Raw genomic sequence first — 15,817 nt, forward strand, 5'->3', positions numbered from 1 at the left:
TTGGCGTTTAGACATCTTACAGTGACAAACAAACCCGAGAAGCAAATATAGTTAATTTGTGACGAAACAATAATTTAAACAAATGATTTATCGGCGCAGAGTTGGGGAGCTCCAGACTTAAGTAGCCATCTGTCAGCAGATCCAGTGATCTTGGCAGTGTGCTCTGTTGTATAATGTATTACAAGAAAAAGCATATTGAGATCCCAGCAGAAGTTAAGCAATGTTTTAATGAAAAAAGATTCTGTATTTTGCAAAATTGTCATGAAATTAAATATAAATATTTTGGCAAAAACAATAATAAATGTATTCAACCATATGGAAACATTCATGGAATCTGAATTTAGCTTGACATCTTCCGTTTTAAAATACATTATAATATATGCATGAAGTGTGTTAGACATCATTGTAATTTTAGACATCAAAACCAGTTGTTTCTTTTCTTGGTTGTAATTTTTCTATAACTACTTATATTACAGGTATCAAACATTAATACAACTGGTATACAAGCTTTGTTAATTATAATCTGAAAAAGAAATTTGTCTCAGTTGTCATTTCATAAGCAAAGAAAGGTACAGAATATATGTTCATTCAAAATAAATTGCAACTATTAACCCAGGATATAACCTGTAATAAGAATTAGAAAATTACGCTTGTGACAACTATGAAATGTAATTTTATTGTTTAAAATATCAGCTCACTCCACAGTCCACAATCTTGTAATGAAATCTCTAATTGCACAGCTCAAAACTATTGTTACACTTGATTGCAACTATCATAATAAATGTGGCCTATATGCGTTTATGCATAAACGCATTTGTGCACCTTCAGATTGCGTGGATCTGCGTATCTCTTTCCGCACTTATCACAGATGTACTGCTTCCCCCCGCCATGCACGTGCCGTTTGTGAGTGCGTAGGTGACTACCTTGACTAAAACACTTGCCACAATACTCACAATTGTACGGCTTTTCACCAGTATGGATCCTCTGGTGCAGCTTTAGACTGTTGGTATTGTTAAACCACTTATCGCAGAAATTGCAACCAAAGGGTTTTTCTCCAGAATGAGTGCGTCCATGTGAAATCAGACTACTCTGTTGACTAAAGCTCTTTCCACACTCCTTGCAGCTAAAAGGTTTCTCTCCGGTGTGGATCCGTTTGTGGATCTTCAAATTTACAGCCTGGCGGAAAGTCTTGCCACACAAGTCACAACTAAATGGCCGCTGGTCCGTGTGAATCCGTTCGTGGTTCTTCAGGTTGACGGCATGGCGAAACGCCTTCCCACATGACACGCAAGAGTACGGTTTCTGACCAGTGTGGATCAGTTGATGGGTTTTTAGAGTTATAGCCCTTGTGAAACTTTTCTGACAGATTGAACATCTAAACTCCTTTTCGCCGGTGTGCGTGAGTTGGTGCCTGGCAAGATTTTGAGCTATGTTGAATCTTTTTCCGCAGACGTTGCAACTGAATGGTTTTTCGCCAGTGTGGATTATTTCGTGGGTTTTGAGATGTGCCGTTTTCCCAAAGCACTTGCCACAGACCTTACAAACAAAGGGCTTCTCCCCTGAGTGCACACGTTGGTGGTCAGACAAACTCTGTTTGTGAGCAAAAGCCTTGCCACAAAGAACGCAGCCAAAGGGCTTCTCTCCAGTGTGAATGCGCTGGTGTGATCTGAGGTTACTTAGAGAAGAGAAACTCTTGCCACACTCAGAACAAATAAAGGACCTCTTTCCATGGTGAGCAGTGACATTTTGAGTATCTTCACAGCCCTCTTCTTGTAAAATAGAAGTTACTCCATCTTCTGAAACAGCATTTAGGTGACCTGAAAGGAAAGCAATTAATAAGCAGTTTTTTAAATATTCAGCAGGAACAGGGTAATTTTTCAGTGTTGTGAGTACTACTATGTAACACATTATGTAATATGATTACTTTTTCCAAGTAACTGATAAGGCTATTGTGATGAGGAGGAGGGTGTGGCCGGACCGTGATGGAGCACGGCTGGCGCTGAATCAGCTGATCAGCGGTAGAGCGAGATAATGGGCAGCCGGAGACACATACAAAAATCAAACTCCGTGAATGTTATATCTTTATTAAAATAAATCACAAGTGTGTGTGAGCACAGTGCTGCAACAGCCAGCTGATCAGATCACGGACATGGAGCAACAACACCTGGACTCATTTACTATTCTCAGGGACTTTAAAGCCCTGTTCACACCACTAGCGACATTGTCAATTGATGATGCTAGTCTCTGTGCTTTGAAGTTGCTCTTGGGTGTTCCCATTTCTGTAGCTTTAATGTTATTGGTGGACTGCAAACCTGGCCGAAAACCAGATCACAGAATAGATGTACCGCTGGTAAAACAAAGATATATTGAGACCCTCAATGCATCATATCATTAACAAGTCAAATGATCTATCAATGTATGAATCAAACTCACTCAGAATGTAGACAGTTTCTGAAACAGTTTTCCACTCATCGTTGTTTTTTATCACAATTCCAGTTGGTCAGAAGTTTAAATACACCAAGATAACCTTTAAGCAGCTTGAAAACATTTTATTTTTAAATGTCAAGCTTTTAGGCAATTAGCCAATTAGGCTAATTGGAGTCAATTAGAGGTGTACCTGTGGATGTATTTTAAGGTCTACTTTCAAACTCAGTGCATCTTTACTTGATATCATGGGAAATTCAAAAGATATCAGCCAAGACCTCAGAAAAAAAAATGTGTGGACCTCCACAAGTCTGGTTCATCCTTGAGAGTAATTTCCAAATGCCTGAAGGGATCACGTTCATCTGTACAAATAACAGTACGCAAGTGTAAACACCATGGGTTCACGTAGTCATCATACCGCTCAGAAAGGAGATGCATTCTGTCTCCTAGAGATGAACCTAGTTTGGTGCGAAAAGTGCAAATCAATCCCAGAACAACAGCAAAGGACCTTGTGAAGATGCCGGAGGAATCAGGTAGACAAGTATCTATATCCACAGTAACAATTAGTCCTATATCAATAAACCTCAAAGGCTGCTCAGCAAGAAAGAAGCCACTGCTCCAAAACTGCCATAAAAAAAGCCAGACTACAGTTTGCAAGTGCACATTGGGACAATGATCTTACTTTTTGGAGAAATGTCCTCTGGTCTGATTAAAAAAAAAATTGAACTATTTGGCCATAATGACCATCGTTTGGAGGAAAAAGGGTTAGGTTTGCAAGCTGAAGAACACCATCCCAACTGTGAAGCAGGGGGGTGGCAGGAACATGTTGTGGGGGTGGGTGCTTTGCTGCAGGAGGGACTGGTGCACTTATGTGGATATATTGAAGCAACATCACAATACATCAGCCAGGAAGTTAAAGCTCGGTCACAAATGGTTCTTCCTAATGGACAATGACCCCACGCATAACTCTAAAGGTAAGGACAACAAAGTCAAGGTATTGAAGTGGCCATTACAAAGCACAGATCTCAATCTGATGGAAATTTGTGGGCAGAACTGAAAAAGTGTGTGCGAACAAGGAGGCCTACAAGGAGGCCTACAAAGACTCAAGTTACACCAGTTCTGTCAGGAGGAATTGGCCAAAATGCTACCAAATACTAACAAAGTGTATGCAAACTTCTGATCCACTGCGAATGTGATGAAAGAAGTAAAAGCTGAAATAAATTCTCTCTACTATTATTCTGAAATGTTATTCTTAATATAGTGATCCTAACTGACCTAAGACAGGGAATGTTTTCTATGATTAAATGTCAGGAATTGTGAAAAACCAGTTTAACCCTTGTGCGTCAATAAAAAAATAAAGTTACTCAAGAGGTCCTTCGAGGACAAAAATGTCAATGTCAAAAAACTGCCATAATATTATTTTACACTTTCAATTAGTTAATTTAACCAACATCGGTCCTGATCATAACTACCAAATATTTATTCATTTTCAGGATTTTAACCCATTAAATGCCAGTTTGTTTATATAATGCCACTGTTATTTTGTTTTTTACACAGTTTTTTCTCAAAACACACATACCAACACACTCACTAAAGTTTAGCTGCATCATTTATTCAATTGGCCTGCAGTACTCTATAATAATGCAAACAGAAAATATGAAAAAAGCATGTATTTGCTCCATAGGCTAAACATGAGAAAAATGGTGCCATCTGGTTGAAAATATAAAAAATTTAACATTTGAACCCAGGGCTCAAGAATGAAAGCATAATTACGTAGAATTCATGATTTTATGTGTTAATGGCACTGGGATCAAATACTGCAACCAATCAAATCAAATACTGTTTTAATTGGTTTCAATGGGGACATTTTGGTCCTGAGTGTAACTATTTTGTGTACACAGTGTATTATAGATACACTGTGATGTATTTAAATGCAGTCTTCTCTAGCACCCTTGATGTTGTCGCCCCACTTCTATTAAAGAAAATTAAAGAAATAAGCCCTGCACCATGGTACAATGATCACACTCATGCTCTCAAGAGAGCAGCTCGGAAAATGGAGCGCATGTGGAAAAATACAAAATTAGAAGTATTTCAGGGTGCATGGAAGGATAGTGTCTGTAGCTACAAACACGCACTCAAAGCTGCCAGGTCGGCATATTTTAGAAAACTCATAGAAAATAACCACAACAATCCTAGATGTTTATTCAGTACTGTGGCTAAATTGGTTAGGAATAAAGCCTCAACCGAACCAGATATTATGTCACAGCTCAAGAGTAATGACTTCATGAATTTCTTTACAGATAAAATTTAAATAATCAGAAATAAAATTGGAATTATGCAATCATCTGTCATAGCACCTCATAAAACAGTATCGAATAATTTCCCTCATGTGCAACTTCAATCCTTCGCTATCATAGGTCATGAAGAGCTAACAAAACTTATCGAAACATCAAAAGCCACAACTTGTTTGTTAGATCCTATACCAACTAAGCTCTTAAAAGAGGTATCTCCTGTAATATCAGAACCTCTTCTTAATATCATTAACTCCTCGCTATGCTTAGGACATGTCCCAAGAAACTTTAAAATGGCAATTATCAAACCGCTAATTAAGAAGCCACAACTTAATCCTGGAGAACTTGCTAATTATAGACCGATTTCAAATCTCCCGTTTATGTCAAAAATACTAGAAAAGGTAGTATCCTCCCAAATATGTTCATTTCTACAGAGAAATAGTATATATGAAGAATTTCAATCAGGATTTAGGCCTCATCACAGTACAGAGACTGCACTTATCAGAGTTACAAATGACTTGCTCTTATCATCTGATCGCGGCTGCATTTCGCTTCTAGTGCTTTTAGATCTTAGTGCTGCATTCGACATGATAGATCACGACATTCTCTTGATTAGGCTAGAGAATTATGTTGGAATTTGTGGAGTGGCATTAGCATGGTTTAGGTCATATTTAGCAGACCGCTACCACTTTGTCTATGTAAATGAGGAATTGTCAAACCAAACAAAATTAAAATATGGAGTGCCACAGGGATCAGTTTTAGGGCCTCTGCTTTTCTCCATGTATATGCTTCCCCTGGGAGATATTATCAGGAATCGTGGAATAAGTTTCCACTGCTATGAGGACGATACACAACTTTATATTTCTTCAAAACTGATGAGATTTCACAATTCTCAAAATTAGCAGAGTGTATTAATGAAATAAAAGATTGGATGGCCAGAAATTTCCCCAAAATAAGCCACTAAAATATAAATTTTTAAACCTGTGGTGGTGGCGTAGTGGCTAAAGCACATGGCTGTTAATCAGATGGTTGCTGGTTCTAACCCCACGGCCACCACCATTGTGTCCTTGAGCAAGGCACTTAACTCCAGGTTGCTCCGGGGGGATTGTCCCTGTAATAATTGCACTGTAAGTCGCTTTGGATAAAAGCGTCTGCCAAATGCATAAATGTAAATGTAAATGTAAATTGACACTAGATGGATGTACTGTTACATCATCTTCAACAGCGAAGAACTTAGGTGTTATATTTGATACCAATCTGTCCTTTGAAAATCAAATTACAAATGTTTGTAGAACAGCATTCTTCCACCTAAGAAATATTGCTAAATTAAGGCATATGCTCTCGGTTGCTGATGCCAAAAAACTAATTCATGCGTTCATGACCTCAAGACTAGATTATTGTAATGCATTACTGGGAGGATATCCAGCAAGATCAATAAATAAACGCAGCCAGAGTGCTGACGAGAACCAAGAAATATGATCATATTAGCCCCATTTTATCATCGTTACATTGGCTACCTGTTAAATTCCGTATTGATTTTAAAATTCTGTTAACTACGTACAAAGCTTTGAATGGTCTAGCTCCGCAGTACTTAAGTGATGATCTACCACGCTATATTCCAACACGTTCATTAAGATTGCAAAATTCTGGCCTATTAATAGTTCCTAGAATATCAAAATCCACTAAAGGAGGAAGATCCTTTTCGTATTTGGCTCCTAAACTATGGAATAGTCTCCCAAACACTGTTCGAGATGCAGACACACTCTCTCAGTTTAAGTCTAGACTAAAGACTCATCTATTTAGCCAGGCATACACCTAATTTATCCTCCAACCCACAATTAGGCTGCTTTAGTTGGGTCTGCCGGAACCAGAAACCAGAAACATTGAGCATGATCTCTAACTCTGCAATAAATTAAATGGCATCTACGCTTACATCTTTTTATTTGTTTCCCTGTCTCAACCTCGGGACTCCTATCCTGAGGTCACCAGAACCGGCTGGATCCAGCACCATTCCTGCATCATGTTGGACTCCACTGCTACATGTCGCAGAATGATGATGACTAAATGCAGCCGGTGCCAGCCAAACATCACTTCAATCTATTATGACGGACTTCAGAGGATGAAATGATGCCAACTCCAACCTGCATCACCTCAGTCTATTTATGGACTACGATCTTGAAATGAAATGCTTAGACTAACTATTGCCAACAAAAGCCTTCATCAGCCAATTAACAAGGACAATTGCATCTATGTGAACTTCTGCAATTAATCAAGATGGACTTCAAAGACTTTGGTCATTAATCTTACAGTTCAAACACAATCGATGTTTAATCACTGACCCTTAACACTTAGTTTAATAATTTTAAACCATGATTTTACCTATACATAATTAATATTTACATTACATTCATAATGTTAGCCAGAGGGAACTGGCCCTCACAGTGAGTCTGATTTCTCCCAAGGTTATTTTTCTCCATTAATCTACATCTTATGGAGTTTTGTGTTCCTTGCCACAGTCAGCCTACAGCTTGCTCACTGGGGTTATTAATACAATTATCATTTAATTATTTTTAAACACTATTAAAAATCGTATTTTATCTAAATTACACAACGATGATTAATCGACTTTATAGACATTACAGTTTTATCGTCTGTTAATGCTGATATTCTGTAAAGCTGCTTTGAAACGATGTGTGTTGTGAAAGGCGCTACACAAATAAAATTGACTTGACTAGATGTATTTTAGGAACTGAGGTTGAAATATCAAAATTCCCCCAAAAATACACAACTTTGGCAAAATTTATTTCGTTGGCATTAACAAAGCCAAAATTATCGAAAAAAATTTCCGAAGGTCACACAAGGGTTAAATGAATTTGGCTAAGGTGTATGTAAACTTCTGACTTCAACTATAATATTATAACTTCTGTTTTGCCTGCACTCAATACCAGTATGTCACAGGAGACAGATGACATGAGCCTTTTCTCCCATTGGTAGTCACTCCCGAATGTCGCTCATTTGCATTAGGGATGTGCAAGAATGGTTGACTAGTCTTGATGTGGTTGACAACTGATTAGTGACATCGGCTAGCAATTTTAAACAATAAAAAATTATTAAAAGGTTTTAACTTTTTTAATTTGAATAATTAAGATAATTAATTTGTAATTTTTGTAGTTTAAATATTTTTTTCAAATCACAAATACCATTACAATTAGTATAAATAAGTATAGTATAAACGCAAGTCACGTCACGGAAAACAAGCTCTGCATGGACAAGTTTCACAAAAGTGGGAACTGATGCAATATTTGAACAAAAGTGTCAAGATAATGTCAATAATGCTCAGAATGTTAAGGATGTAAGCACAAAATCAGGGGCAGAATCTTCATCTGGTGTTTATTTCTTGGTGATAAATACTACACAAACACGTTTAGCTGACCTACAGAGCTGTAGATATATGACAAAGGTCACTGAATGGACCTGGATTAGAACCCTATCCAATGGTTGAAGATGAATATTCTAATCTCTTATGCATATCTTTCCCTCTGGTTCATCTTCTCCAGACCTACAGGCAGAAACTTAAATAAGCTTAGCCTGTAGTAAGGACTATAAAGAGTTGGACCAATGAAGCAGAGCTTGAACTACAAGCAGGCTTTGACTGCACTGATTGGAGTGTTTTTGAAGCTGTAGCCTGGACGAGTTCACATTTACTGCAACATCAGTGTCTGTGAGGATATGTGCATCCATCCTCCATACAAGGACTTATTTACATTCAACAATGACAAACTATGATTTACAGCAAAACTGAGAGTTTCGTCAGGCCAAAGAGGATGCTTACAGAAGTGGGACTAAAATCTTACAATTAGGCCAAAAACACATTGACCAAGTAGAATAGAGTGGCTAAAATAAGCTACTCTGAAAAGCTGGTTTTCAGCTAACAATCCTGCATCAGTGACCCCGTTTCCACCTGGTATTAAGATTAGAGGTCGACCGATTAATCGGTCGGCCGCACACTGTCCCTAGAGTCATTTTCCAGCAGAGTGAGCAGACCTCAAGGAAGGAGCTAAGTTCCTTGGAGAAAACAGTAAGGATTAAATTTGTATAACTTCTTTATATTTAATTAAAAACTTTTGATATGTTACTGCCAACTTCAAGAATAAACGCGACAAACGCGATAGGCGACATGACGTTCGGCTACTTTGGATATTGATAGTGTAGTTGAAGTTGCATTATCACAGCAGAAGGGTTGCTATCATATCACAATAATTAAGCAAGAATTTTGCAATTACAGACAGTGAATCTGAGACTTGTATTTGTTCTGTTTGTGTGTCTTATATTTGAGAGGGTTGTCACTCAATGCAGAGAAATAAGTAATAAAAAAGATACCAACGCACTATAGGCTATTGAAGGACTGGCTTTGGTAAGCTCGGACGTCATCGGTTCTGCTGTCGGTACTGGAGAAATTAAGAAAATACATTTATTATTGCTATAAAGAGAAAATTATTTTATCCCGCCAGCCATTTCTATGTATAATAATATGAAACCATTTGTCTGTGATGCAATTTAGCTATTCGCAGTCAGAGAGAGAGAGAGAGAGAGAGATCTTGCTGACGCGGTGCCACAGAGAGCACAACATGAGCCCTGCATAATGAGTGACGACGGAGGACAGAACTAAACATTCAAACGTAGCCTGGTTTAGATCTGTGATATTAGTCTGATTTTATTTTAGATTTCGCCTTCCAAAGATTATAAAAAGAATATTTATACATAAGCCGCATTCTGTCTAGCACAACTTCCTTCCCTTCCCAGCGGTGCACTGACATTTCTCCCTAAAACTCAAACTTAACGTCAGAATCAGCACGATCGGTGATTGTTGTAAAATGCTACTGTTGCTAAATTGCGGGACGCGTTTAATAATAAAAAAAGTGCAAGAGATACCGTTCCCAAGGCGGTGCGCGCTCCGAAACACACCGCAAAGAGACAAGCAAAGTATAGGCTACTTTGGGTTTCATGTGCGCGTCTAAACGAACAAATATACACAAAAATATGTCAAAACCACCGGCTTGGAGATTCACTTAAACACAGTTTATGTCTTAAATGGACGTAGTTATGGAAATAGTTGGGAGAAAATATGCTGCATCAGGAGCCTATTAGACTCGGTCTTAAAGGGGAAGCTGTCTAATAAACATGCTGACAATTGAGCCATTACTGCGAATCAAACAACAAAAGGCAAAGAGAAAATCACTTACAGCTCTTGAATGAATAACTTCTGCATTAATGAGCATTAATCTATCTATGATAAAGTATGCAGTGTTATTTTACAATTGATTACTTTATTAGATTTCTTTTTAGACCACACCTGAACAGTAATGTTAGTAGACCTTCCTGAAATTAAATCACTGTGCCTATATAACGTTTATCTTTGTTTAATATATATATATATATATATATATATAAAACAAAAAGAACCGTTAAGAATACCGTTAAAGTACCGGATCGATAAGCAGTATCGGTAAGATAGTAATACCATTAAAACCTTAACGATACCCATCCCTAGTTATGCCTGTGCTTCTCTAGGATGCTCTGAATATTGGATTACGTGTCTGGATTGCCCCTTAATTAAAGCTGCATTTGGATCTCAACCTTCGTGTCTCGGAGCAGTTCGTAACACCTGCTTTGTTTATTTAATATATTTGTTATACATTATTTATACAATATGTTTTTACATTATACATTTTTAATTTAAGTCTACAAGTGCAGATTGGTCAAGTGTTCAATAAATGTATTTGTTGAGAAATTTTGTCTATCCTAAGTAATTATTTGTGTTACATTTTATCTTTCAAATAAAAGTTTCAAATAAGAGGTTAAAAAGAAGCACATATCGGCCAAATATCGGCCAAAATAAATCGGCAGCAATAATCGGCCATCGGCCGACCCGGCTTTCAAAAGATCGGCATCGCCTGAAAAAAACTATATCGGTCGACCTCTAATTAAGATGCGTATTTGGTGATCAGATTACATATGGTCAGTGCTGAATACAAGTCTAAACAGGGTGTAAAACATTTTGTGATAGGACCACAAAAACCACATGCTTGTGTGGTCAAAAACGCATGTAACCGCATCACATTTGATGTGTAAAAGCGAATTAACCCTGTATGCGTCCCGGCAGCAGAAAAGCACCACCTAGGGCTGGGACAACGTATTTTATGCGCGTTGATTCGTCAGACCCAAAACAAAGATGGCGCGTAGTAGCAACACAGACTATCAGAAGTGCAAGGCGGCATGCACTCGTTGCTCTAAAGTATGGGAATTCTTTCATTTAAAAGGAAACAATTCGGTGATATGTCGTCTTTGCAAAATGGAGATGGCCTTCCATTCTAGCACCACGGCAATGCACTGTATTTTGTCTTGAATGACACACACACACACACACACAAACACACACACACACTATTCTTAAGGTGAAAGGAAAGTGTCAGAGTGTAAGTTGTTATTTGCATGTGAATGAAGATGCTTTTTTTCAGTAAGCTAGGCCTATGTTCAACATAAATTTTGAATTCTGAATGTTTATTTTCATTATTTATTTTTTGTTGGAAAAGCACTTTCTGTATTAGCTTAAAGCCCCCAAGTTTACAATAGTTACTGTATTCTTTCAATAGCTCTAAGAAAGGGTGGCTGGATGACCTTTTTATTTTTTTATTGAATGCTAGACATCAGAATGCATTATTTTGCTCTTGTACACTTTTACTTGAATTTTATTTTTGAATTTTGAGTTTAAGAAAAAGGTGAGTGGCAGAGTGTATTACTATATGTTGTTGTTATTTTTATGTGAATGAAGAATTAAAAGATGCACTTTTTCAGTAAGCTAGGACTATGTGTTTTCAACATAAATGTTCAATTCTGTTGGTTCAGGAAGGATGCCATGACAGGCTGCTGGCTCCCACTGTCGCTGTTATTTTTTATTTATTTTTTGTTGGAAAAGCACTCTCTGTATTAGCTTAAAGCCCTCAAGTTTATATTGGTTACTGTATTCTTTCAATTGCTCTAAACAAGTATTTTGGGTGACCTTTTTATTTTTTTATTGAATGCTAGACATCAAGTTGTTGTTATTTTAATCTGAAAGAAGAATTACAAGATGCACTTTTTCAGTAAGCTAGGCCTATGTGTTTTCAAGGCTTCAAGGTTTTATTGAATGCTACCTCTGACTAAGAATGCATTATTTTGCACTTGTATAGTCTTTTATTTTGGAATTTTAAGAGCAATAAACATATATTGCAATGTTAAGGAATTCATGTTTTTTTTTTTCATTCAGATATGTAAATCAACATGTATAAATTGCTATTAGTCAATTAATGGGGAGATAATCGAATAGGATATCCGTCCAATCGCAAAAATTTTAGATATAGACAAAAGCGTGAGAAGTTCACAGATCTTCTTCAGTGTGTCTGATATCAACATGCAGGGACACTTATGAGAAGCAAGAACATCTGCAGCTCAGGTTAATACAACTAATCCACTAAAATAACAGACAATTCTGCTCTAAATGCTAATTTTGTGCTTTGATTAAATTTCAGCTGCATCTGGGAGAAATAGTGCACCATTTTTTTTTTCACGATTTCTTTGTCTTTTCTGACAAATGCAAAAAAATTATAATAATAATTGGTGTGCATCTTTAAGACAATTTTTGCAAAAAAGGTCACTTTAGGGTGAAAACTTGACGTATAACTTTATACCATATTGAAAAATCAGGAAATGTACGTTTTATGATATAGCCTATGTATGCAAACTATACCACAAGAGAAAAAGCAATGCAAAAGTAACTTAATGTTTTACTTTAATAAAAAAAATGACAATGTATTAAGTTAATTTTCATAATGAAATATTGTAACAAGTTACAGTACTGTGCAAACATTTTAGGCACTTGGGAACAATGTTACATAGTGAGGTTGTCTTCAAAAATAATGCCATAAATAATAGTTTTCATTTATCAATTAATGTCATACAAAGTCCAGTAAACATAAAAAAGCTAAATAAATATTTGGTGTGACCACCTTTGACTTTAAAACAGCACCAATTCTCCTAGATACACCTGAACACAGTTTTTCTTGGTTGTTGGCAGATAGGATGTTTCAAGCTTCTTGGAGAATTCTCCACAGTTCTTCTATATATTTAGATTGTCTCAACTGCTTCTGTCTCTTTATGTGATCTCAGATTGACTCCATTTTCAGTGGGGGGCACTGTGGGGAACATGCCATCTGTTGCAGGGCTCCCTGTTCTTCTATTCTAATTTTTTCTATACGCAAAAGAAATGGTTGGGAGTCTAAAATGTTTATTTCCTATTGACACACTAAAGCTTAAAATATAAATAACCATCTTCAGACAAATGTTTTTGTGAAACATTATATGTGCCTAAAACTTTTTCACAGTACTGTACTTTTAAAAGTAACGTTCCATAAAACTGGTCATGTTGGCAATAAATAACAATTAAACAACATACCAGTCATGATGGAATTCATGTCAATTTTTCCAAATTCATTTTTGATCGTCACAGCCAATATCATTGGGGATTCTGGACGGTCCTCTGCTGCCTCATCAGACTGCAGACATAAAAGTAGATTTAATCCACAGTTATTAATAATAAATGAACTGATATTCCTTTATCATCAGTGAATCAAGATGACTTATAATGACTGATTTATTTTTTCTATAACATTAGGTCACAGAAAGTGTATGTTGTTTAGTCTACCTCAGTTCTTGTTCTGGTCTCCATGCTTCTGCCACTTCCATCATAAGAATGTTCCTCTTCTAAAATGAAAATATGTTTATAAAAAGCAATTCTATCTTCTGTTAAACATTTATACCTTTGGACAAAAGTGGAAAGAGCAAGTATGATTATATCACAAGAATTAAAAATAACTTTTTGAAAGCACCCACCCAGTCCTCCCACAGATAGTATGTTCAGGATGCTGCCTGGCCGCTTCATCCTCTTGCCTGAAAATGTTTTGCACTCTAAGTTCAACAGAAATTTAGCTTCATCAAACAGTTTGATTATTTTCCCAAGAGCTTCATTTCCCAAAACTTCCATGACTGATGCAAACTGCCTCTGAAAGAAGAAGTTACAAATGACTTTTGACAGAAAGATATATTGACCAGGCACTTTAATCACACAATATACAGTCATTGGAGATTATGGCATTGAGCGTTTACTGTGCCAACTTGGCTAGTTAACTGAAGTGGTCATTCTACATAGTTACAGTAATTCCAAAATCAACAGTCTTTTCAATGGATAGCATACATTATCTGTTTGCAGTTACCTTTTATAAAAAAAGTTTTTTTAATTGTTTATTTATGAGTTCATTTAATAACTTCATTATATTTGACATCATTAAATTATATGATCTATTATCTGAATTATATCTACCACCCTGCTCTATAGATATTGATAGACCACTTCAATTTACATTAAGAAAACTAATTATACCCCTTAAAATACTTTTGCCATACAATGGTGCAGTGGAATCAGAAGAAATGCTGTCAGGGCATTTTGTCACAAAACGTGAATGTGTAACTACTAGCCCCAGTCTCCCTTATACTATGGTTAAAAACGTTTACCATATATGACTATTTATTTGTGTTTACATGGTACTCCCAAGATATACATTTTTTTTTTTTTTTTGATGCCATGCTTATTTTTAAAAGTAACTAAACCCATAGGCCTATCAACATAAAGCAACAGCTTATTAACGAAACACGGATATCAAGTTACTACTACACTGATGAAGAATAAACAGCTGTTCAAACAGCATGTCAAAGCAGATGCGCTCATATGAGCTCAGACCAGCTCAATGATCTTTATAATATATGCACACATTAAAAAGCGCGTCGCATGTATGAGGTTCCAGGTCGCAGATCTCTATATATCACATCAGTTAACAATCTCACCATCCTCTGCTGTTTTTCTGCCGCCAATCTTGACTTTAACTCCTTGTTTTCACATTGTTCCAAAGAAATATCACGAGTTATAAAAGACAGGGTATCTTCTTCCATAAGTTTGCTCATTTCTACGATCGCAGCGTGAATTAACGCTTCTATGACGGTAGCCACATGTGCCTGTAACGCCACACTACTCGACATTCTGCTTGAAAATACAGTTCACACACCTCTTCTTACTTAAAAACTAAATGCTAATCATGATTCTGCAAACACGAGTAGGGATACTTTAAGACACCGTAGGCAAGCAGTAAGCGGAAGTACCCAGCATTAGATTCCGTGTAACAAATTACATAATAAAGGCTCTTTGTTATTTATACTGTATATATTTCTGTGTTTGGCTGAGCTAAACCCTTTTGTGGAAAACATTTAAATGTGAATTTAATGTTATTAAATATTATGTTAAATTTAAGACAATCCGTTATTTAGCGTAAACATTTTTTATACAGCAAGAGCACAGTAGAAATCACAAAAGGGTGACAGTGGGGAAGACTGTACCTTTCGACAAGATTTAACGTGTTCACAGCTTCCCTATTAGAATAAGAAAACAAACCCTTTTATAATTTTTATTATTTCACATCCACAATAAAAGTAAAAACAAAGTTTGTTCTATTTATAAAATATTAAACCAAAGCAAAAGAATATTAATAAAAGAAAAATAAGAAATCACGAAATTTTTCCATATTAATAAAACATTTACACTGCAAAACAAACAAAAAAATACTAAAATTACAAGGTGTTCAACGTCATGGTTATAACTTAAAAAACAGATACCTTTCAATGATAACATCAGCTCACAGTTTAAAAAAAGAGAGACATGAGAACTCAAATCATCCCAAAGGGATTTTACTTGTTTGCACTAGTTAAATAAATTATACTATAATATTGGAGTTTCTTTCTCCATTTTACTGAATGTCAATTAGACAATTTGCTGGATAGATATTATGTAATATCTTAAAATCTTAAAAGAAATTATTTCAATAAAATTTGAATTTAAGGGGTGTATAGAGCCGACTCGGTTACTAACGTAACCTTGGTTCCCTGAGATGAGGGAACGAGTATTGCGTAAGTAGCTTACGCTATGGGAAAACTCAGTTTCTTGAGAAATATTTAAGTCT

At 36.3% G+C, this 15,817-nt stretch overlaps 1 protein-coding gene across 2 annotated transcripts; it reads right to left on the reverse strand.

The window, feature by feature from the left end:
* Positions 1-213: 213 nt before the first annotated feature.
* Positions 214-14,954, reverse strand: si:ch211-207i20.2 (uncharacterized protein LOC568537 homolog). Of its 2 annotated transcripts, none has more exons than XM_052113076.1 (5): positions 14,652-14,954; positions 13,644-13,806; positions 13,456-13,514; positions 13,207-13,306; positions 214-1,817 (listed from the first exon to the last, which is right to left on the reverse strand). In XM_052113076.1, exons 1-5 carry the CDS (start codon positions 14,841-14,843, stop codon positions 799-801), a joined length of 1,533 nt encoding a protein of 510 aa, XP_051969036.1. In that variant the 5' UTR covers positions 14,844-14,954; the 3' UTR covers positions 214-798. The 2 variants fall into 2 exon arrangements, with proteins under 2 accessions (XP_051969036.1, XP_051969035.1); XM_052113075.1 differs by having other exon boundaries at positions 13,644-13,812.
* Positions 14,955-15,817: the final 863 nt, after the last annotated feature.

The sequence above is a fragment of the Xyrauchen texanus genome, chromosome 40, assembly GCF_025860055.1.
Source record: "Xyrauchen texanus isolate HMW12.3.18 chromosome 40, RBS_HiC_50CHRs, whole genome shotgun sequence".
Taxonomy (NCBI): Eukaryota; Metazoa; Chordata; class Actinopteri; order Cypriniformes; family Catostomidae; genus Xyrauchen; species Xyrauchen texanus.

Bases quoted from the DNA above. Each gene is read 5' to 3' on its own strand.
- si:ch211-207i20.2 (XM_052113075.1), bottom strand. From the start codon at position 14,843: ATGTCGAGTAGTGTGGCGTTACAGGCACATGTGGCTACCGTCATAGAA. The intron at 13,813-14,651 runs GTGAGATTGTTA...TTCTTCTTTCAG, and splicing joins CAGAAAAACAGCAGAGGATG to AGGCAGTTTGCATCAGTCAT. The intron at 1,818-13,206 runs GTATGTTGTTTA...CTTTCCTTTCAG, and splicing joins CATGAATTCCATCATGACTG to GTCACCTAAATGCTGTTTCA.